This window comes from Piliocolobus tephrosceles, chromosome 4 (genome assembly GCF_002776525.5).
Source record: "Piliocolobus tephrosceles isolate RC106 chromosome 4, ASM277652v3, whole genome shotgun sequence".
Lineage (NCBI taxonomy): Eukaryota > Metazoa > Chordata > Mammalia > Primates > Cercopithecidae > Piliocolobus > Piliocolobus tephrosceles.
Genome location: NC_045437.1, coordinates 36,409,570 through 36,430,635, shown reverse-complemented (window position 1 = coordinate 36,430,635; position 21,066 = coordinate 36,409,570). Strand labels below are relative to the sequence as shown.

General features: G+C 44.3%; 1 protein-coding gene across 2 annotated transcripts in view; it reads right to left on the bottom strand.

The window, feature by feature from the left end:
* The window catches only part of LOC111545504 (WD repeat-containing protein 70), a 135,537-nt gene extending 118,030 nt beyond the window's left edge, over positions 1-17,507 (bottom strand). The window contains exons 1-4 of one of the 2 annotated variants that reach the window (XM_026455964.1): positions 17,333-17,507; positions 17,171-17,236; positions 15,084-15,167; positions 4,151-4,268 (exon numbers count right to left, since the gene is read on the bottom strand). In XM_026455964.1, the coding sequence (XP_026311749.1) occupies positions 4,151-4,268; positions 15,084-15,167; positions 17,171-17,236; positions 17,333-17,357 (293 nt within the window). In that variant the 5' untranslated portion in view covers positions 17,358-17,507. The remainder of the gene's footprint in view (positions 1-4,150; positions 4,269-15,083; positions 15,168-17,170; positions 17,237-17,332) is intronic. The other variant, XM_026455965.1, reaches the window with a different exon arrangement.
* Positions 17,508-21,066: the final 3,559 nt, after the last annotated feature.

Sequence of the window (21,066 nt, the reverse complement as noted above, 5' to 3'; positions counted from 1 at the left end):
TAACAACAATTGGGTATTTTTTAATTTTTTCAAATTTGTAGTTCAAACATTAAATGTTTAATGCAAATATTATTTTATCTTAAGAAAGTTTAAAAAAAACTGTCTTATGCAAACAAAGTCAAAAATAAGGGCCACAGCAATTATACGTTAGAGGACCATTAGACCATTAGCACTCATAAAGAGACAGGTGAGACTGAGTGCAATGGCTCACACCTGTAATGCCAGCACGTTCAGGGACCTAGGCAGGTGAACTGCTTATGCCCAAGAGTTTGCAACTAGCCTGGGAAACATCACAAGACCTTGTTTCTACAAAAAATAAAAATTAGCCAGGTGTGGTGGCATTTGCTTGTGGTACCAGCTACTCAGGAGGCTGAGGTGGCAGGATCACTTGAGCCCAGCAGGTCAAGGCTACAGTGAACCATGACTGCATCACTGTACTCCAGCCAGAACAACAGTGAGACCCTGTCTCAAAATATAGATATATAATAAAAATTTAATTTAAAAAATTTTTAAAGAGACAGGTGAACAAGGACATACAGAAGAAAAACTACAAAATAGTAATGGATAAAAACCACTGAGATGGCCAGTGCCTCAATTAACTATATTTGAATCCAATCCCTGATTGCCACAGTAGCAAATAATGCCAGTCATGTAAGGAATTTAACATAACTCCCAAAAAAAAATTCCAAAATACAAGTTATTTCTCACGGCTAGTCCAAGTTTGCCACTTTGCCAAACATTAAATGTAGCGTCCTTGCATTCTAAACACACCATACTCTAACCAGGAGTATCCAAGGGACAGAATACAGTCATGGGTTCTTAATTTCTGTTTCCAGTTGGGCCAGTGAAGCCATTTCTACATCCCTCTTTTCTACTTATCACTAGAGACAGAAACTAAAAACCATGGCTTCAGGATGCTAAAAGTCTAAAAGAAATCAACAACAGTATAAGGCAAGTTGGAGAGGCTTGAGAGTCTAGAGCATATCATACTGATTCCCAAGTAGTTTCCTATCCGCCACACCTGAGGACTATTATACACTCTCATTAAGGTCTCTAGCAAACACCTGTAAGTATAGCCCTCACCATCCACCACCCCTCCACCTGCCTCCAGAGCTGAGAATTCAGCATTCTTAATTGTATCAATTAATCTTTCAAATATTTGATAAGATTAAAAGTGTCACTGCCTTCTAATGAAGTATCTCTGGTATGTAAGCTCCAGGAAAGCACAAATTTCCGTTTTGTTCTAGCATCTAACATATTTCTAGCATCTAAAAATTGCTTCACCTATAAGAAGCACTCAATATCTACTGAAGGAAAAACATGAGATTTTTCTTTTTGTTTTCATCTAGGTTAAACACTGAAAAGAATATATTCTCACATTCAGGTTACCCTTAAACAGAGATATATGAACTAGCAAACCTCCATGAAGGGCTGACTTTCTAGATTTGAGCCACTGCCTAGCTCAAATCTCCACTCCAAGGCCTTCTTTCTAATTGAACAGGTTAAGTTTAGTTTACAACAAGGTCTTTGCACTTGGGAGTTTCGTTGGCTGACTTATCCTTCCCATAGATTGTTACACGGCCTCTTTCTCATTTTTGGAGTTTCCTCAAATGTCTCCTCCTCAAAGAAGCCTAAGGGCACACCCCTTTTAAATCTTCAGGCACACTACCACTTCCCATTACCTTAAGTACCTTTATCTTCATTACATTCCTGCTAAGTTATTTTATTTGGTTATTTAGTTATTTGTTACCCATCCCTTCAAATACTCCCACAACATTGAGAGCTCAATGAGAACAAAGGTCTCATCTGACTTGCTAATTGCTGTATCTCAGTGCCTAAAATACTGTGTAATCCACAGAAGATACTCAATAAGTAATAGCTACATGACTAAATAAATTTATATTAAGCTAGTCATACTCCAAAATTTCCCCCTTATGATTAACGCACAAGTTTCCAGCTATACTGTTTTAAAAACAGATTTTTTTTTTTTTTTTTTGAGACAGAGTCTCACTCTAGAGTGCCAGGGCGTGATCCTGGCTCACTCCTCAGCCCAGGTTCAAGTGATTCTCTTGCCTCAGCCTCCCAAGTAGCTGGAATTATAGGCATGAGCCACCATGCCCAGCTAATTTTTGTATTTTTAGTAGAGACGGGGTTTCATCATGTTGGCCAGGCTGGTCTCAAACTCCTGACCTCGTGATCCACCAGCTCGACCTTCCAAAGTATTGGGATTACAGACATGAGCCACCTTGCCCAGCCCTCAAGTATCTTTTCTAACCACAACAAAATAAAACCAAAATCAGGCCAGGCGCAGTGTCTCATGTCTATAATCCCAGCACTTTTCGAGGTAGAGTGAGCGAATTGCTTGAACTCAGGAGTTCAAGACTAGCCTGGGCAACATTGTGAAAGACTGTCTCTACAAAAAATACAAAAATTAGCCAGGCATGGTGGCACACACCTGTAGTACCAGTTACTTAAGGAGATGAGGTGGGAGGATCACTCGAGTCTGGGAGGTAAAGATTGCGGTGAGTTAAGAATGTGCCACTGCACTCCAGCCTGGGTGACAGAGTGAAACCCTATCTCAAAAGAAAAATAAAAAAATCAATAACAAGAGGAACCTTGGAAATTGTACAAATACGTGAAAATAAAACAACAGGCTCCCAAATGACAAAAGGGTCAATAAAAAAAAATTTTTTTTTAATTTCTTGAAACAAAAGAAAATGGAAACAAAACATATCAAAACCTGCAGAAAATAAAGAAAACAGTACTAAGAAGAACATTTATAACAATAAACAACTACATAAACAACCTAAAGATGTACCTCAAGGAACTAGAAAAGCAAGAATAAAGCAAACCAAAAATTATTAGAAGAAATTAAAAAAATCAGAGCAGAACTACAAATGACACTGACACTAAAAAAAGAATAACACCGGGTGCGGTGGCTCACGCCTGTAATCTGAGCACTTTGAGAGGCCAAGGTGGGTGGATCACAAGGTCAGGAGTTCAAGATCAGCCTGGTCAACATGGTGAAACCCAGTCTCTACTAAAAATACAAAAATTAGCTGGACGTGGTGGTGGGCGCCTGTAATCTCAGCTACTCAGGAGGCTGAAGCAGAGAACTGCTTGAACCCGGGAGGTGCAGGTTGCAGTGAGCCGAGATGGCACCACTGCTCTCCAGCCTGGGCAACAGAGCGAGACTCCATCCCAAACAACAAAACAAAGAATAATAAAACATCACTGAAACAAGCATTGATTTTTTGACAAGACAAACAAAATCGATGTGTTAGGCCACTGCTGCATTGCCAAAAAGAAGTAACTGGGATGCCAGGCATGGTGGCTCACATCTGTAATCCCAGCACTTTGGGAGGCCAAGGCAAGCAGATCACGAGGTCAGGAGCTGAAGACCAGCCTGACCAACATGGTGAAACCCCATCTCTACTAAAATACAAAAAAATTAGCAGGGCATGGTGACCTATACCTGTAATCCCAGCTACTTGGGAGGCTGAGGCAGGAAAATCACTTGAACCCAGGAAGTGGAGGTTGCAGTGAGCCCAGATCAAGCCACTGCACTCCAGCCTGGTCAAACAGTGAGACTCCGTCTCAAAAAAGTAATAACTGGAGGCCAGGCCCAGTAGCTGACATCTATTATCCCAGGACTTTGGGAGAATGAGGCAGACAGATCATGTCAGAAGTTTGAGACCAGCCTGGACAACATGGTAAAACCCTGCCTCTACTAAAAATACAAGAATTAGCCAGCAGTGGTAGCGCACCTCTGTAGTCCCAGCTACTCAGGAGGCTCACGCCTATAGCCCCGGCACTTTGGGAGGCCAAGGCAGGTGGATCACCTGAGGTCGGGAGTTCGAGACCACCCTGGCCAACATGGCAAAACCCCATCTCTACTAAAAACACAAAAATTAGCCAGGTGTGGTGGTGCATGCCTGTAATCCCAGCTATTTGGGAGGCTGAGGCAGGAGAATCATTTGAACCCAGGAGGTGGAGGTTACAGTCAGCCAAGATTATGCCACCGTACTGCAGCGGGCGACAGAGCAAGACTCCGTCTCAGAAAAATTAAAAAATAAAAATAAAAAAAAAAAACTCTATGAACACCTAGAAACTGATGGTTTAATAGAAGTCTTTCATGAAAATCAGGCACCTGGAAGATGATTTGGAGCAATCTCTGACCACATTTGATCTTGAGGATGTTGGTTCAATATCTTCATTTTGTCTTAATTCTTTCTCTCTGCTCATTTCTTCCTCTTTTTCTCTTGCTTCTGAAAAGATTACAAAAAGATTAACAAAAAGATTCCAACCATTACAATTCAAAATTTGCTAGTATTAGAAAGGCTAAAAATTAACATAGCCACAAAGACATAACTTAGAGTGCTAGCAGTAACAGCAAAAAATTATCAACCACAGCTACTGTGGGAAACAATATGGTGGTTCCTCAAAAAGTTAAACGTAGAATTATCACGTGATCCAGCAATTCCACTTCTAGTAAATATCCAAAGAAACTGAAAGCAGGGTCTAAAAAAGATACTTGTATGCCGATGTTCACAGGAACATCATTCACAACAGCTAAAATGTAGAAGCAACCAAAGTATCCATCTATAGACAAATGGATTAGCAAAATGTGGTATATCCACACAATGAAACATTATTCACCCAAAAAGGAAGGAGACTCTGCAATATGCTACAACTTGGATAAACCTTGAGGACACTATGCTAAGTAAGATAGACTACTCACAGAAAGACAAAAAGACAAATATCGTATGATACCACTTACATGAGGTAATCTAGAGTAGTCAATGTCAGAGACAAAAAGTAGAATGGTGGTTAACAGAGGCTAGGAGGGGTAATGAAGAATTATTTAATACGTATACAGTTTCAGACTTACAAGACGAATAGTGTTATAGATGGTGGTGATGGCTGCACAACACTATGTACTTAAATATTAAGATGGTACATTTTATGTGTATTTTATCACAATTTTTAAAACTAGAAAAAAAAATTTATCAACCTAAATGGCCAATGTGGTAAAAAGAATTGAACAAAATTACTGCATAGCAGTATAATACTAACTGCAGACAATAAAAATAGTGATAGAAAACAGAAATCTGGGAAAACATTTTAACAGATATGCTAAGCAAAATTAGCATAATGTGAATGGTGATATATTTTTTAAAACATATTCTAAAGTGATATTTTAGGTGATTAACTTTCTAATGTTTCAAAACATAAAAATTTAGCACTTCTTGGCCGGGCGCAGTGGCTCATACTTGTAATCCCAGCACTTTGGGAGGCCGAGGCGGGCGGATCACCTAGGTCAGGAGTTCCAGACCAGCCTGACTAACATGGAGAAACTCCGTCCCTACTAAAAAGAAAAAATTAGCCCGGCCTGGTAGCACATGCCTTTAATCCCAGCTACTCAGGAGGCTGAGGCAGGAGAATCACTTGAACCCAGGAAGTGGAGGTTGTGGTGAGCTGAGATCGCGCTATCACACTCTAGCTTGGGCAACACAAGCAAAACACCTTCTCAAAAAAAAAAAAAAAAAATGTAGCACTTCTTTTCTGAATTTTCTACACTAGAATTTTGGTTAGAGACTAGCTATCAAAATCATAATAAAATTTATACTAGCCTGACGCGGTGGCTCACGCCTGTAATCCCAGCACTTTGGGAGGCGGAGACGGGCGGATCGCGAGGTCAGGAGATCAAGACCATCCTGGCTAACACGGTGAAACCCCATCACTAGTAAAAATACAAAAACACTAGCCGGGCGTAGTGGCGGGTGCCTGTAGTCCCACCTACTCGGGAGGCTGAGGCAGGACAATGGCATGAACAAGGGAGGCAGAGCTTGCAGTGAGCCAGATTGTGCCACTGCCTCCAGCCTGGGCGACTGAGACTCCATTTCCAAAAAAAAAAAAAGAAAAAAATTTATACTATAGGCTGCTCTGTCTACAGAGTAGCCATTCTTTTATTTCTTTACTTTCCTAATAAACTTGCTTTCACTATATTAAAAAAAAAAAATCTACTACATTAATTTTCCAGAGTTGTTTACTCTAGAAAGACAAAAAAAAAAAATCTAAAATATTAACTTTTTTCCCTCTGATAATCTCACTCTACAATTGTGGGGGCACTAAGAAGAAAAAGGATTATGTATGAATAGTTTGATACTCAATTGCCACCATCCTCAATAACCTGAGATAATATTTAACATTTTTTTCCTTCACTTAATAATGAAATACAATATAACTCAAGTTAAGCAGCAGCAAAGGACACTTATCAAGTGGAATGCTGTATTCTGCAGGGTCTTTAGTTGCTGGGACATGGAAGATGAGGAAGAGAGTTACCCAGCAAACATCAACAAGGAACTACATAGTCTTTCATGTCAAATATGGAAGACAAAACCCTCCAGGAAGAAGTAAGGCAAATATTACAGCTCTAGATCATGTTATCTTTTTTGTGTCTTCTGGGCTGAGGTGGGTCAAGAGTCAACAATTCTACACTCTGATACTAGAGACTGGAAAAAAATTAAAGAGAAGCATAGTATCCAGAATTAAGAATGGACCTGCCAGGCGCGGTGGCTCACGCCTATAATTCCAGCACTTTGGGAGGCTGAGGCGGGCAGATCACAAGGTCACGAGATCGAGACCATCCTGGCTAACAAGGGGAAACCCCATCTCTACAAAAAATTTTAAAAAATTAGCCAGATGTGGTGGCAGGCACCTGCAGTCCCAGCTACCTGGGAGTCTGAGGCAGGAGAATGGCGTGAACCCAGAAGGCGGAGGTTGCAGTGAGCAGCGATTGCGCCACTGCACTCCAGCCTGGGCAACAGAGCAAGACTCCGTCTCAAAAAAAAAAAAAGAATGGGCCTGAAGCCAGGCATGGTGGTTCACACCCATAATCCTAGCACTTTGGGAGGCTGAGGCGGGTGGATTGCCTCAGCTCAGGAGTTCGAGACCAGCCGGGACAACATGGTGAAATCCTGTCTCTAGTAAAATACAAAAAATTAGCCGGGCATAGCAGCGTGCACCTGTAGTCCCAGCTACTCGGGACGCTGAGGCAGGAGAATCACTTGAACCCAGAAGGCAGAGGTTGCAGTGAGCCGAGATCATACCACCACAATCCAGCATGGGCCACAGAGTGAGACTCCGTCTCCAAAAGAAAAAAAAAAGAATAAGCCTGCTTAGCTCCTAGCTCACCCTGTTTTTTCAGCCAATCCCTCCAGACCTCTGGGGGTGGCAGCAGCATTTGTACTCTAGGCTCATCTTCTCCCTCAGGTCTTACAGTCAATTATATTACTAATCAGGAAAAGATATTGAGGCTGCCTACTCGGCTGCCATTTCCCTCTTTTTTACTTTCTATTTTTTTTTTTTTAAATAGAGTCGGGGTCTCACTATGTTGCCCAGGCTGGTCTTGAAATCCTGGGCTCAAGCAATCCTCCTGCCTCAAGATTTACAGATGTAAGCCACCACACCATGCCAGTCCTCCCTCTTTTTCCCTTAGTTTTTCTTTTTGTTTTTGTTTCCGTTTTGAGACGGAGTCTCAATCTGTCACTCAGCATGAGTGCAGTGGCACAGTCTCAGCTCACTGCAACCTTCACCTCCTAGGTTCAAGCAATTCTTCTGCCTAAGCCTCCCGAGCAGCTGGGATTATAGATGCCAGCCACCATGATCACCTAATTTTTGTGTTTTTAGTAGAGACAGGGTTTCACCATGTTGGCCAGGCTGGTCTCGAACACCTGGCCTCAAGCAATCCACCTGCCTCAGCCTCACAAAGTGTACTAGGATTACAGACGTGAGCCACTGCCCCCAGCCTAATATAACACTTCTAAAAAAAAAAAGTCCGTATTTTGGCTGGGCACAGTGGCTCACACCTGTAATCCCAACACTTTGGGAGGCCGAGGAGGGAAGATCACGAGGTCAGGAATTCGTTCAGCATGGTGAAACCCGATCTCCATTAAAAATACAAAAAATTAGCCGGGCATGGTGGTGCACACCTGTAATCCCAGCTACTCAGGAGGCTGAGGCAGAAGAATTGCTTGAACCCAGGAGGCGGAAGTTGCAGTGAGCCAAGATCGCACCACTGCACTCTAGCCTGGGCGACAGAGCAAGACTCTATCTCAAGAAAAAGAAAAAAAAAATCTGTGTCCTGCACATACTTATAGCTTTCAAGAAAACAAAAAACATTTAAAAAAGAATTTGTACGATTATCATTTCCAGACCCTTCACAGCACGTATTTTATTGGGGTTTTATAGTAATTCATCCTTTCCACTAGTGCATTTAGCAATCAAGACAGCTCACAACCCCATATACAGACAAACTTGCTATTAAAAAGGTCAAAGTCTTAGCTTCCTCAAGCGTACTATCAATACCCAGAGAAAGACTCTAATACCAAACATGAGATAAATAATGCCCATATGAGAATTTCCAACTTTTAAAGAAAAGTAAGTCAAACTGTCTTATGGTAGGAAACTAGGGTTCCTGCAACCCCTCTCTTCAATTTCATCATTTGCTAGGACAGCTCACAGGGAATCATTTTTAATTCCACAGTCTAAATGTAATCTAATTGCCAAGTCTAGAAGAACACGAAAAAAAAACAACTCTTATGAATAACGTCCCATATAATGATGAATACTAGTTCCATAAATTATCCCAATGGTATTTTCTACTGCTAAAGCTAAGCAGATCTTTCAAAGAGATCATCAATTTAGACTCATATATTTAGATCAGAGGTATAAATTGCCATCCAAGGATATAATACTAAATCAAGAAAGTTCAATAATTTATCCACAAAAATCAAAGGAGACCATAGTCTTGAGACAATTTTTCAAAAATTTAAAAATTCAATAACTCACCAAGTTCCTCTTAGGTAAAATGTATACATGCTTTACTAAGAAAAATTACAGGAATTTAATAAAGTACTTTGTTGTTTATAAGCTACTGTACTCAACATCTTAATCTCTTCAAGAAACTTCCAAGGTAGATGATACACATACAACAGGGTTATGAAGGATCAGAAATTGGAAAAACCCACCCAATGTTACTCATCTAGTAGATTGTGGGGCTGGGCCTCAAACCTAGGTCCCCCAATTCCAAATCACAAGCTCCTTCCAACAGATTGTGCCTGTTTTTTTTAAGACGGAGTCTTGCTGTCATCACCCAGGCTGGAGTGCAATGGCACGATCTAGGCTCACTGCAACCTCCGCCTCTCAGGTTCAAGCGATTCTCCTGCCTCAGCCCCCCCGAGTAGCTGGGACTACAGACGCCCGCCACCACACCCGGCTAATTTTTGTATTTTTAGTAGAGACAGGGTTTCATCACGTTGGCCAGGCTGATCTCAAACTCCTGATCTCAGGTGATCCACTCACCTCAGGCTCCCAAAGTGCTGGGATTACAGGCATGAAGCCACTATGCCCAGCCCAGATTGTGCCATTTTAAAATATTCTCCAAAGCAACAAGATTTCATTTTTTAACAAGACAGCATTACAGGTCTAAATTCAATTCAATCTTCTCAAAATATTACTGAGAACCTATTTTACAAAGCAAAGTACTAGGGACTATAAAACTTACATACCCATAAATATATACATCTATGGACCCACAAAAATTGAAAATAAAAAGATTAAAAATAAAAAGCTTCACTTTGGGAGGTTGAAGCAGGCAGATCACTTGACTTCAGGAGTTTGAGACCAGCCTGGCTGACATGGTGATACCCTGTTTCTACTAAAAATGCAAAAATTAGCCTGGTGGTGGTGGCACTTGCCTATAATCCCAGCTACTGGGGAGGCTGAGGCAGGAGAATTGCTTGTACCAGGAGGCAGAGGTTGCAGTGAGCCTAGATTGCACCACAGCCCTCCGGCCTGGGCGACCTAAAAAAATAAGTAAGTAAGTAAAAACAAAAAGCTTACATAGCCAAATAAGACAATTCTGTTCAAAACATGTTGTATTATACGCTTAAAATGGTAAATACAAGGTACCTACACTGTGATAGTACAAACATTCACTAAATTGTTTAAAACATTTGTAAATGCCTCAGATAGCATGTCTTTGTCTATCGTTTGAGGATATTAAAATTGTTTTTTGATGTGATGATATTGCGGTATAATATTAAATATATTTGGCTGGGCGCGGTGGCTCATGCCTGTAATCCCAGCACTTTGGGAGGCTGAGGCGGGCAGATGGAGGGCAGGAGATTGAGACCATCCTGGCTAACAGGGTAAAACCCCGTCTCTACAAAAAATAAAAAAATAAAAAATAAAAATTAGCCGGGCATGGTGGTGGGCACCTGTAGTCCCAGCTACTCAGGATGCTGAGGCAGGAGAATGGCTTGAACCCAGGAGGCAGAGCTTGCAGTGAGCCGAGATCGCACCACTGCACTCCAGTCTGGGTGACAGAGCGAGACTCCATCTCAAAAAAAAAAAAAAAAGAAATATATTTGGTCTTTGTTTCAGGTTCCCGCCACAGAGCTTCTGAAACCCTTGGAATTTCCTGAGTGACAGGAGCTCTCTTTTGTTATTCACTAGAAGCCCCTTTGGATCCCACCTAAGTTTATGCTATTGAAGTGACTTAGTGTGGGACCCCTAGCCCTCAGGATGGGACTGCTGCTCACTAAAAAAACTGACAGGTTAGATAATTGGAACTTTCATCCCCACCCACCAATCTCTGGGGAAGCTGGAAATTAAGATCTATAGAAAAAATTTTTGGCCGAGGCAGGTGGATCACGAGGTCAGGAGATCGAGACCATCCTGGTGAACACGGTGAAACCCCATCTCTACTAAAAATACAAAAACAAAATTAGCTGGGCGTGGTGGCGGGTGCCTGTAGTCCCAGATTCTAGGGAGGCTGAGGCAGGAGAATGGCATGAACCCGGGAGGCGGCGGCGCTTACAGTGAGCGGAGATCGCACCACTGCACTCCAACCTGGGCGACAGAGCGAGACTCTCAAAAAAAAAAAAAGAAAAAATTTTTGTTTTTGAGACAGGCTCTCGCTTTTTTACTCAGGCTGTGATGCAGTGGCATGATCATAGCTCACCACAGCCTCAACCTTTGGGCTCAAGTGACCCTCTCACCTCAGCCTCCCAAGTAGCTGGAACTATAGGTGTGCACCACCATGCCCAGCTAATTTTTTAAAACTTTCTTGAACAGGATCTCACTGTGTTAGCCCAGGTTTGTCTCAAACTCCTGAGCTCAAGTCATCCTCCTACCTTGGCCCCCAAAGTGCTGGGATTATAGATGTGAGCCACTGCGCCCAGCCTAGACACTCTTGAACCACTAGATGTGATTAGCTTCAGGGTAGCTGAACACAGGTGGATGCTGGGGAGTTGGTGCACCCAGAGAGGCCACAGAAGCTCTGCACCTCTCCCACTTCATACCTTGCCCAATGCATTACTTCATCTGGCTGTTCATCTGTATACTTTATAACACCCTTTATAATAAACTGTTAAAACTAAGTAAAGTGTTTCCCTGTGAGCCGTCCTAGCTAATTATCAAACCAAAAAGAGGGGTCATGGGAACCCTGATTTATAGACAGTAGATTAGAAGCACTGGTCACAACCTGTGACTTGAGATTAGTGTCTGAGTGAAGGCAGTCTTGTGGTAGTCTCCAGGCAGACAGTGTCAGAATTAAAGTGAGTTACCGAATACCCAGTTGGAAAACTGGTTGATGGGTGGGGGAAAACTCCTATATATCTGGTGTCAGAAATAAAGTACTGGTTCACACCTGTAATCCTAGCACTTTGGGAGGCCAAGACAGGTGGATCACTCGAGCCCAGGAATTCAAGACTTGCCTGGACAACATGGTGAAATCTTTTTTTCTTTCTTTTTTTGAGACAGAGTTTCGCTCTGTCACCCACGCTGGAGTGCAGAGGGGCAATCTCGGCTCACTACAAGCTCCACCTCACAGGTTCGTGCCATTCTCCTGCTTCAGCTAATTTTTTTTTTTTTTTCTGTATTTTTAGTAGAGACGGGGTTTTACCATGTTAGCCAGGATGGTCTCACTCTCCTGACCTCGTGATCCACCCGCCTCGGCCTCCCAAAGTGCTGGGATTACAGGCTTGAGCCACTGTGCCCGGCCAACAAGGTGAAATCTATCTCAACTAAAAATACAAAAAATCATTGGGGTGTGGTAGCACTAACCTACAGTTCCAGCTATTTGGGAGGCTGAAGTGGGAGGATTACCTGAGCCCAGGAAGTTGAGTCTGCAATGAGCCAAGGTCACGCACTGCACACCAGCCTGAGCAATAGCAGTGAGACCCTGTCTCAAATCAAAAAAAAAAAGGAGTAAAGTACTGAGAAGAGTGTGAGAGGGTAGGAAACAGTTTGGTCTTTCCTATCTCTTACAGGTATCTTGGTTAAGCTTTTTTTAAAACAATTCTTACCGTTTCAAAATACATACAAAAATATATATTTTTTTTTTTTTTTGAGACGGAGTCTTGCTCTGTTGCCCAGGCTGGAGTGCAGTGACCGGATCCCAGCTAACTGCAAGTTCCGCCTCCCGGGTTTATGCCGTTCTCCTGTCTCAGCCTCCCAAGTAGCTGGGACTACAGGCGCCCGCCACCACGCCCAGCTAATTTTTTGTATGTTTTTTAGTAGAGACAGGGTTTCACCGTGTTAGCCAGGATAGTCTCGGTCTCCTGACCTTGTGATCCGCCCATCTCCGCCTCCCAAAGTACTGGGATTACAGACTTGAGCCACCGTGCCCAGCCACAGAAATATTTATGAGTAAAATGATGTCCAAGATTTGCTTCAAAATCATCTGAAAGGGGAAACAGAAGTAACATTAGCCATGAACTGTTACAGTAGTTAAATCTGATTGACAGGTACATGGTAGTTCATGACTATACTTCCGTGTTTGAAATTTCACATAATAAGGGTTTTTCTGGGCGCAGCGGCTCACACCTGTAATCCCAACACTTTGGAAGGCTGAGGCGTATGGATCACAAGGTCATGAGATCGAGACCATCCTGGCTAACACAGTGAAACTCCATCTCGACTAAAAATACAAAAACAAAATTAGCCAGGGGTGTTGGTGGGCACCTGTAGTCCCAGCTACTCTAGAGGCTGAGGCAGGAGAATGGCGTGAACCCAGAAGGCAGAGCTTGCAGTGAGCCAAGATCGCACCACTGCACTCCAGCCAGGGCAACAGAGCAAGACTCTGTCTCAAAATAATAACAATAACAATAACAATAATAATAATAATGGGTTTTGGCCTGGCACAGTGGTTCACGCCTGTAATCCCGGCACTTTCGGAGGTCGAGCTGGGCGGATCACTTGAGGTCACAAGTTCGAGACCAGCCTAGCCAACAAGGCGAAATCTCGTCTGCACTAAAAATACAAAAAACTTAGCCGGGTGCGGTGATGGTCACCTGTAATCCCAGCTACTCAGGAGGCTGAGGCAAGAGAATCACTTGAACCCAAGAGGCAGAGGTCGCAGTGAGCCGAGATCGTGCCATTGCACTCCAGCCTGGGCAACAGAGCAGGACTCCATCTCAAATAAAACAAATAATGAAGAGTTTTTTCAAAAAATAGTACATGTAGATAGCTTTCTTTTCACCACAAAAAAAGTTTTCTTCCAAAGACTGAAAATATTTTCTGTCAGGCACACTGCCACACACTGCCAAATACGGGATATTGCTGCTGTACAATACTTTATTTATTTTAGTTATTTTATTTTATATTTTATTATATATTTTATTTTATCTTATTTTGAGATGGAGTTTTGCTCTTGTGGCTTATTTTTTTATTTTATCTTATTTTATCTTATCTTATCTTATTTTATTTTGAGATGGAGTTTTGCTCTTGCCGCCCAGGCTGGAGTGCAATGGTGCGATCTCAGCTCACCACAACCTCCGCCTCCTAGGTTCAAGCGATTCTCCTGCCTCAGCCTCCCTGAAGCTGGGATTACAGGTGCCCACCACCACACCTGGCTAATTTTTCTATTTTCAGTCGAGACGGGGTTTCACCATGTTGGCCAGGCTAGTCTTGAACTCCTGACCTTAGGTGATTCGCCTGCCTCAGCCTCCCAAAGTGCTGGAATTACAGGTGTGAGCCACTACACCCAGCCCATTGTTGGTTTTAAAATGATAAATTGGGCCGGGTGCAGTGGCTCACACCTGTAATCCCAGCACTTGGGAGGTAGGCAGATCACGAGGTCAGGAGATGAGACCATCCTGGCCAACATGGTGAAACCCCATTTCTACTAAAAATACAAAAATTAGCTGGCCGTGGTGGCACACACCTGTAGCCCCAGCTACTCAGGAGGCTGAGGCAGGAAAATTGTTTGAACCGGGGAGGTGGAAGTTGCAGTGAGCTGAGATCGCACTCCTGCACTCCACCCGGTGATAGAGCGAGACTCCATCTCCAAAAAAAAAAAAAAAAAAGGCAGGGGTGCAGTGACTCCGCCTGTAATCCCAGCACTTTGGGAGGCCGAGGCAAGCAGATCACAAAGTCAAGAGTTCGAAATCAGCCTGGCCAACACAGTGAAACCCTGTCTCTACTAAAAATACAAAAAATTAGCCAGGCGTGGTGGCATGTGACTGTAGTCCCAGCTACTCAGGAAGCAGAGGCAGGAGAATCACTTGAACCCAGGAGGTTGAGGCTGCAGTGAGCCAAGATCCCGCCAATGCACTCCAGCCTGGGCAACAGGGAGAGACTCCATCTCAACAACAACAAAAAAACCAACAATGACAAGTAGCATAACAACACTTTTTTTTTTTCTCTCTGAGATGGAATTTCACTCTTATACCCCAGGCTGGAGTGCAATGGCGGGATCTCAGCTCACTGCAACCTCCACCTCCCGACTTCAAGCAAACCAACTGCCTCAACCTCATGAGTAGCTCAGATTACAGGCCCCAGCACCATGCCCAGCTAATTATTGTATTTTTGTAGCGATGGGGTTTCACTATGTTGGCCAGGCTGCTCTCAAACTTCTGACCTCAGGTGATCCGCCCACCTCGGCCTCCCTAAGTGTTGGGATTACATGTGTGAGCCACCACGCCCAGTCACATTCTTTTTTCTTTTTTAATATACTTGCATGAGGTATACATAGTACTTAAACCAATAAAAGGACAAATATCTGAACTTCTTACCCAGTGTTTTGCGACTTCTTTCCACAGCTGTTCTTCGAGTTTGTTCAAACATTGCTTCCAAGTCAAATGTGCGAGCTTTTTTACCTAAAACATGAACAAATGGCAGACTGTGATTGCCTTGCAATAAGTTGGCCAAACTTCAGGTGATCAATACTGATCAATAAACACTTAGTTTGTCTAGTTTATAACATAGCTCCAATATAACCATAAAATATCACAGAAGGAGCTTGAGTCACAGATAACTTTTGATGACAATCCCTTCACTAAGTACTATTAACCAGTCAACTTTCCCATCCTCCTCTAATTTACCTAGATCCCTACCCTAAGAAACAACAACACTAACACAGGAGGCAGAATGGAGAATGTCCCAAAAGTTACCCTTTGCAGATGTAATTAAGGTTATGGACTTTTAAATAGGGAGACTATCCTAGTTGGCCCTTAAAGGCAAAGATGTAGAACAGCTATGGCAGAAGTCAGAGAGATCCAATGTTTGAGAAGGATTTGAGGCATTGCAGTTGGCTTGAAGATGAAAGGGGCAACATGAGAAGTAAGGCAGGTACTTTAAGGAGCTAAGAGGAAAACAGAAATCTCAGCCCTATAACAAGGAACTGTATGAGCTTGGAGACATTCTCCTCCTCCCCCAGTAACTAATTTTCCCGTGTGGCACAAACACGTGGACACTTTCCTCACTTCCAAGTAAAGGAATGAAGTACTAAAATGAAGGATTTATACCGGGTGGGGTGGCTCATGCCTGCAATCACTTTGAGAGGCTCAAGTGGGCAGATCACTTGAGCTAGGAAGATCGATCAGCCTGGGCAACATGGTGAAACCTCGTCTCTACCAAAAGTATAAAAAATTAGCCAGGTGTGGTGGCACACATCTGTGATCCCAGTTACTCAGGAGACCAAGGTGGGAGGATGGCTTCAGCCTGGGAGGTGGAGGCTGCAGTGAGCCAAGATCGCACTAGTACACCGCAGCCTGGGTGACAGAGCAAGACGCCATCTCAAAAAATAAAAAAAGAATAGAAAAGGCCAGGCACGGTGGCCCATGCCTGTAATCCCAGCACTTTGGGAGGCCGAGGCGGGTGAATCACGAGGTCAGATCAAGACCATCCTGGCAAAAACGGTGAAACCCCGTCTCTACCAAAAATACAAAAAAATTAGTGGCGGGCGCCTGTGGTCCCAGCTGAGGCAGGAGAATGGTGTGAACCCGGGAGGCGCAGCTTGCAGTGAGCCGAGATCACGCCACTGCACTCCAGCCTGGGCGACTGAGCCAGACTCAGTCTCCAAAAACCAAAAAAAGAATAGAAAAACTACAGAACTAGTAGGTGTGAACACAACCCAAGGTCAATATGTGTAAGTCTATTATTTAATCATTATCATAGAATTAATACAGCCTGGTCAAAAGAGAACAAGACCACCCTGAGGAAAGGTTCAGGGAAGTTAGAATCCCAATGTTTGGATGAACAGCATTTACAATTTTAAAATGCAAAATAAAGAGAAAACATTTTTCATGTATCAGTCTAGTAAACTTTTGTTTTCATTTTTTAAATAATTTTCTTTTTAAACAATACCTATTCTGTGTTGGTAGGGATATGGTAAAAATGGCATTCTTAAATTCTGTTAACTTTGGTATAACCTGAAAACAAGCTTTTTGATGGGTATTACGACAATAAGCAGCAAGAAGCTTTATAAGGCACATACCCAATTTTTCAGCTTTTTAAATATTTATACTTCTGTATAAACTAGGCTCTCTTTTAGAAATCTACCCTACAGAATTACGTATTTTTAAAAATCCTCGTACAAATGCTATTATTTACAAAAATGTTCATTTTAGCATTATTGGTGACTTAAAATTAGAAACATCTTTTCTCTTCCTCTCTCTCCAGGGCTCTCATAACTGTCTTCTGAGTTGGTTCCAACGGATACGCAGAATAGAAGACAAATGGGAGAAGAGCATTGACAAACTGCAAGGTATGCACCCGGGCTACAGGAATTCCGAGTTGACAGCTCGATCTCCCCTCCCACTCTGCGGTTCTTCAAACCTCTGCAAAAGGAAAAGGAGCTGTGCCTGGAACAGTCACTCACCGAACCCCGTAAAGCCCATGGTGACCGCAAGCTGCGGGTCCGGTCCCGACGCATCTGAGCCTGTCGCTGGAGCAAGAGGAAAAGAGAGGAGGCCTAGTTAGTGCTGCGCCCCTGCGCCCTCGACACGGCCCACCATGCCCGGACTCGCCTCATGAAACCCACCTTCGCTGGGCCCAGAGCGCTCCATCGCTGGCCACACACCGCAAATTGGGCCACAGTCACAGCCTAAACAACTGTAGAGGAACTTGCCACTAACCTGCGGCAAATCCCGGAGGAAGTACCGCCTCCAAGCGACAGCGGCGCCGCCGAAGCCAAGAGCGGCACCTTCCGCAAAGGGATCGCGGCTTTCTGCGCGGCGCCGCCCTAACGGACAGGCGGGAAAGCGCCGCGCAACTCAGACCACTGGAGGGGAGAAGTGGTATGAGGAGTTTCCCTAACATAACATCCTTTCCTTTTTTTTTTTTTTTTTTTCCTTTTTTTTTTGAGCCAGAGTCTCTGTCGCCCAGGCTGGAGTGCAGTGGCACGATTTCAGCTCACTGCAACCTCTGCCTCCCGGGATCAAGCGATTCTCCTGCCTCAGCCTCCTGAGTAGCTGGGATTACAGGTGCCCGTCGGCTAATTTTTGTTTTTTTTGTTTTGGTTTGTTTTTTTGTTTTTGTTTTCAGACGGAGTGTCTGTCGCCTAGGCTGGAGTACAATGGCGTGATCTTGGCGCACTGCAACCTCTGCCTCCTGGGTTCAAGCGATTCTCCTGTCTCTGCTTCCCAAGTAGGTGGGATTACAGGCGTCCACCACCACACGCAGCTAATTTTTTGCATCTTTAGTAGAGAGGAGGTTTCACCATTTTGGCCAGGCTGGTTTCAAACTCCTGACTTCAAGTGATCCGCCTACTTTGGCCTCCCAAAGTGCTGGGATTACAGGAGACACCCTTTGCTCTTGTTTTTGTTTTGTTTGTTTGAGGTGGAGTCTCACTCTGTTGCCCAGGCTGGAGTGCAATGGCCAATCTTGGCTCACTGAACCTCTGCCATCTGGGTTCAAGCTCTTCTCCTGCCTCAGTCCCCTGAGTAGCTGAGATTACAGGCGCCTGCCACTACACCCCGCTAATTTTTGTGTATTTAGTAGAGATGAGGTTTTGCTATGTTGGCCAAGCTGGTCTTGAACTCCTGACCTCAGGTGATCCGCCCACCTCTTCCTCCCAAAGTGCTAGGATTACAGGCCTGAGCCACTGCGCCCCAACTTTTTTTTTGGCCAAGTCTCCCTCTGTCGCCTTGGCTGGAGTGCAGTGGCGTGATCTCAGCTCACTGCAACCTCCTCCACCTCCTGGGCTCAAGCAAATCTCTTGCCTCAGCCTCCCGAGCAGCTGGGACTACAGGTGTGCGCCACCACCCCCGGCTATTGAGTATTTGAGACTACAGGCACCTGCCACAATGTCCAGCTAAATTTTTGTATTTTTAGTAGAGACAGCGTTTCACCATGTTAGCCAGGATGGTCTCAATCTTCTGACCTTGTGATCTGCCTGCCTCAGCCTCCCAAAGTTCTGGGATTAAAGGCATGAGCCACTGCTTCTGGCCTGTCAGTCTGAAGTTTACAAGGCTACTCATGTGCTCAGGATTGTCCTTCTTAAATAGAATGTGGGAGTTCAACACTTCAATGTTCAGAAGGTGGAGAAGAATCTCTTTCTCTCTTTTTGAGACAGAATCTCACTCTATCACCCAGACCGGAATACAGTGGCACAATCTCAGCTCAATGAACCTCCACCTCCTGGGTGTTTGGATGAAGGGAGGCAAGACGGTGCACTTCTGGGTTCTTCTTCACCACCAACTCTTCCCGCGCACGCGAAAATGCAGCCGGCGCCCGGGAAGGTGCAGACCAACTGGGCATGCGCCAGGTGACGTCAATCCGAAGAAACCAAGATTTACCTGGTCGCACCTGCGGAACGCCCCTGACAGGCCCGTGCCCCGCCTATTGCCCTCCCACTCCTAGAAAAGCCGCTCTCCGCCATTGAGCCGCGTGGCCCTCTCACAGCCCCAGTCCTGTCGGGATGTCGGGACTGTGGGAAGTCCCTCCGAGAGCCCCACGGGGGGGACTCTGCTGGCCTCCTTCGCCGGAGGCCGACAGACTTCTCCCGCACACCTTAGGTTACCAAAATAAACGTGCAGTTTTGCTGTTACACTTGCCTACCCGCTGGTTCTTTTGCGCCCGCTGGGCTGGTCTTAGAAAAACAAGACACTGGGTTCAAGCGATTCTTGTGCCTCAGCCTCCTGAGTAGCTGGGGTTACAGATGCCTGCCACCACGCCCGACTATTTTTTCTTTTTTGGGACGGAGTCTCACTCCATCGCCCAGACTGGAGGGGACGGAGTCTCACTCCATCGCCCAGACTGGAGTGCAGTGGCACGATCTCAGCTCACTCCAACCTCCGCCTCCTGGGTTTAAGCGATTCTCCTGCCTCAGCCTCGCGAGCAGCTGGGATTACAGGCCCTGCCACCACGCTCGGCTAATTTTTGCATTTTTAGTGGAGAAAGAGTTTCACCATGTTGGCCAGGCTGGTCTCAAATTCCTGACCTCAAGTAATCCACCCGCCTCAGGCTCCCAAAAGTGCTGGGATTACAGATGGGCCACTGCACTCAGCCTATGAAAGAGTATCTTATACCAAACCTTGTACCTTTGGCGCTAAGCTGGATATGAAGTGAGCATCTGATCAGCCAAGTCCGCTGCTCCATATTGTCACTATAATCCACAATGACACATGGCTTCTTAGTTTTCTTTCCATCTGTTGTCTACTTCAATCACAGTATCATTGTGGAATATTGACAATATTGTGACCACCTTGTTGTCACACCATTTCAGTGCCATAAGTTCACCATGGAACTTACAACATCACACATAGGAATGCTATGTTTTCTAGGATTTGACATTTTCAGCGATCGAGAATTACTATATTTTGTACATGGAAATTCCACTACTAAAAACAGAATGCTATAAATAGAATAATGTATTTTGTTTCCAAAGTCAATATAATAGAGTGATGTAAAAATAATAAAATAGTAGACACAAATTTTGGGTGTTAGGTTGGGACCATAATCTGTGAGTTATATTGGGGTAAAGGCTGCAGCAGCAAGCACCATCAGCGAGTATTCTCAGGGAAAATGGGAAGTGGGTTAACAATGGGTAAATCTGCGGATGCCTGTAGTGAATTCTTTTTTTTTTTTTTTTTTTTTTTTTTGAGACAGAGTGTCGCTCTTGTTGCCCAGGCTGGATTGCAATGGCACAATCTTAGCTCACTGCAACCTCTTCCTCCCAGGTTCAAGTGATTCTCCTGCCTCAGCCTCCTGAGTAGCTGGGATTACAGGCATGCGCCACCAGACCCAGCTAATTTTTTTTTTTTTTTGTATTTTTAGTAGAGATGGGGTTTCCCCATGCTGGTCAGGCTGGTGTCTAACTCCTGACCTCAGGCCATCCGCCAGCCTTAGCCTCCCAAAGTAGCTGGGATTACAGGCGTGGGCCACCATGCCTGGCCAAATTCTTATAATTTTATGTTGTCTTAGCATTTTTAGCATTTATTTTGAATATAAGTTGGACTTTCTCATATCAGAAGCAGGGTTCAGTCACTCTTGACACAGTTTGCAGTTCTTTTTTTTTTTTTTTTGAGACGGAGTCTCGCTCTGTCACCCAGGCTAGAGTGCTGTGGCCGGATCTCAGCTCACTGCAAGCTCTGCCTCCCGGGTTCACGCCATTCTCCTGCCTCAGCCTCCCGGGTAGCTGGGACTACAGGCGCCGCCACCTCGCCCGGCTAGTTTTTTCTAGTTTTTAGTAGAGACGGGGTTTCACCGTGTTAGCCAGGGTGGTCTCGATCTCCTGACCTCGTGATCTGCCCGTCTCTACTAAAAACTACAAAA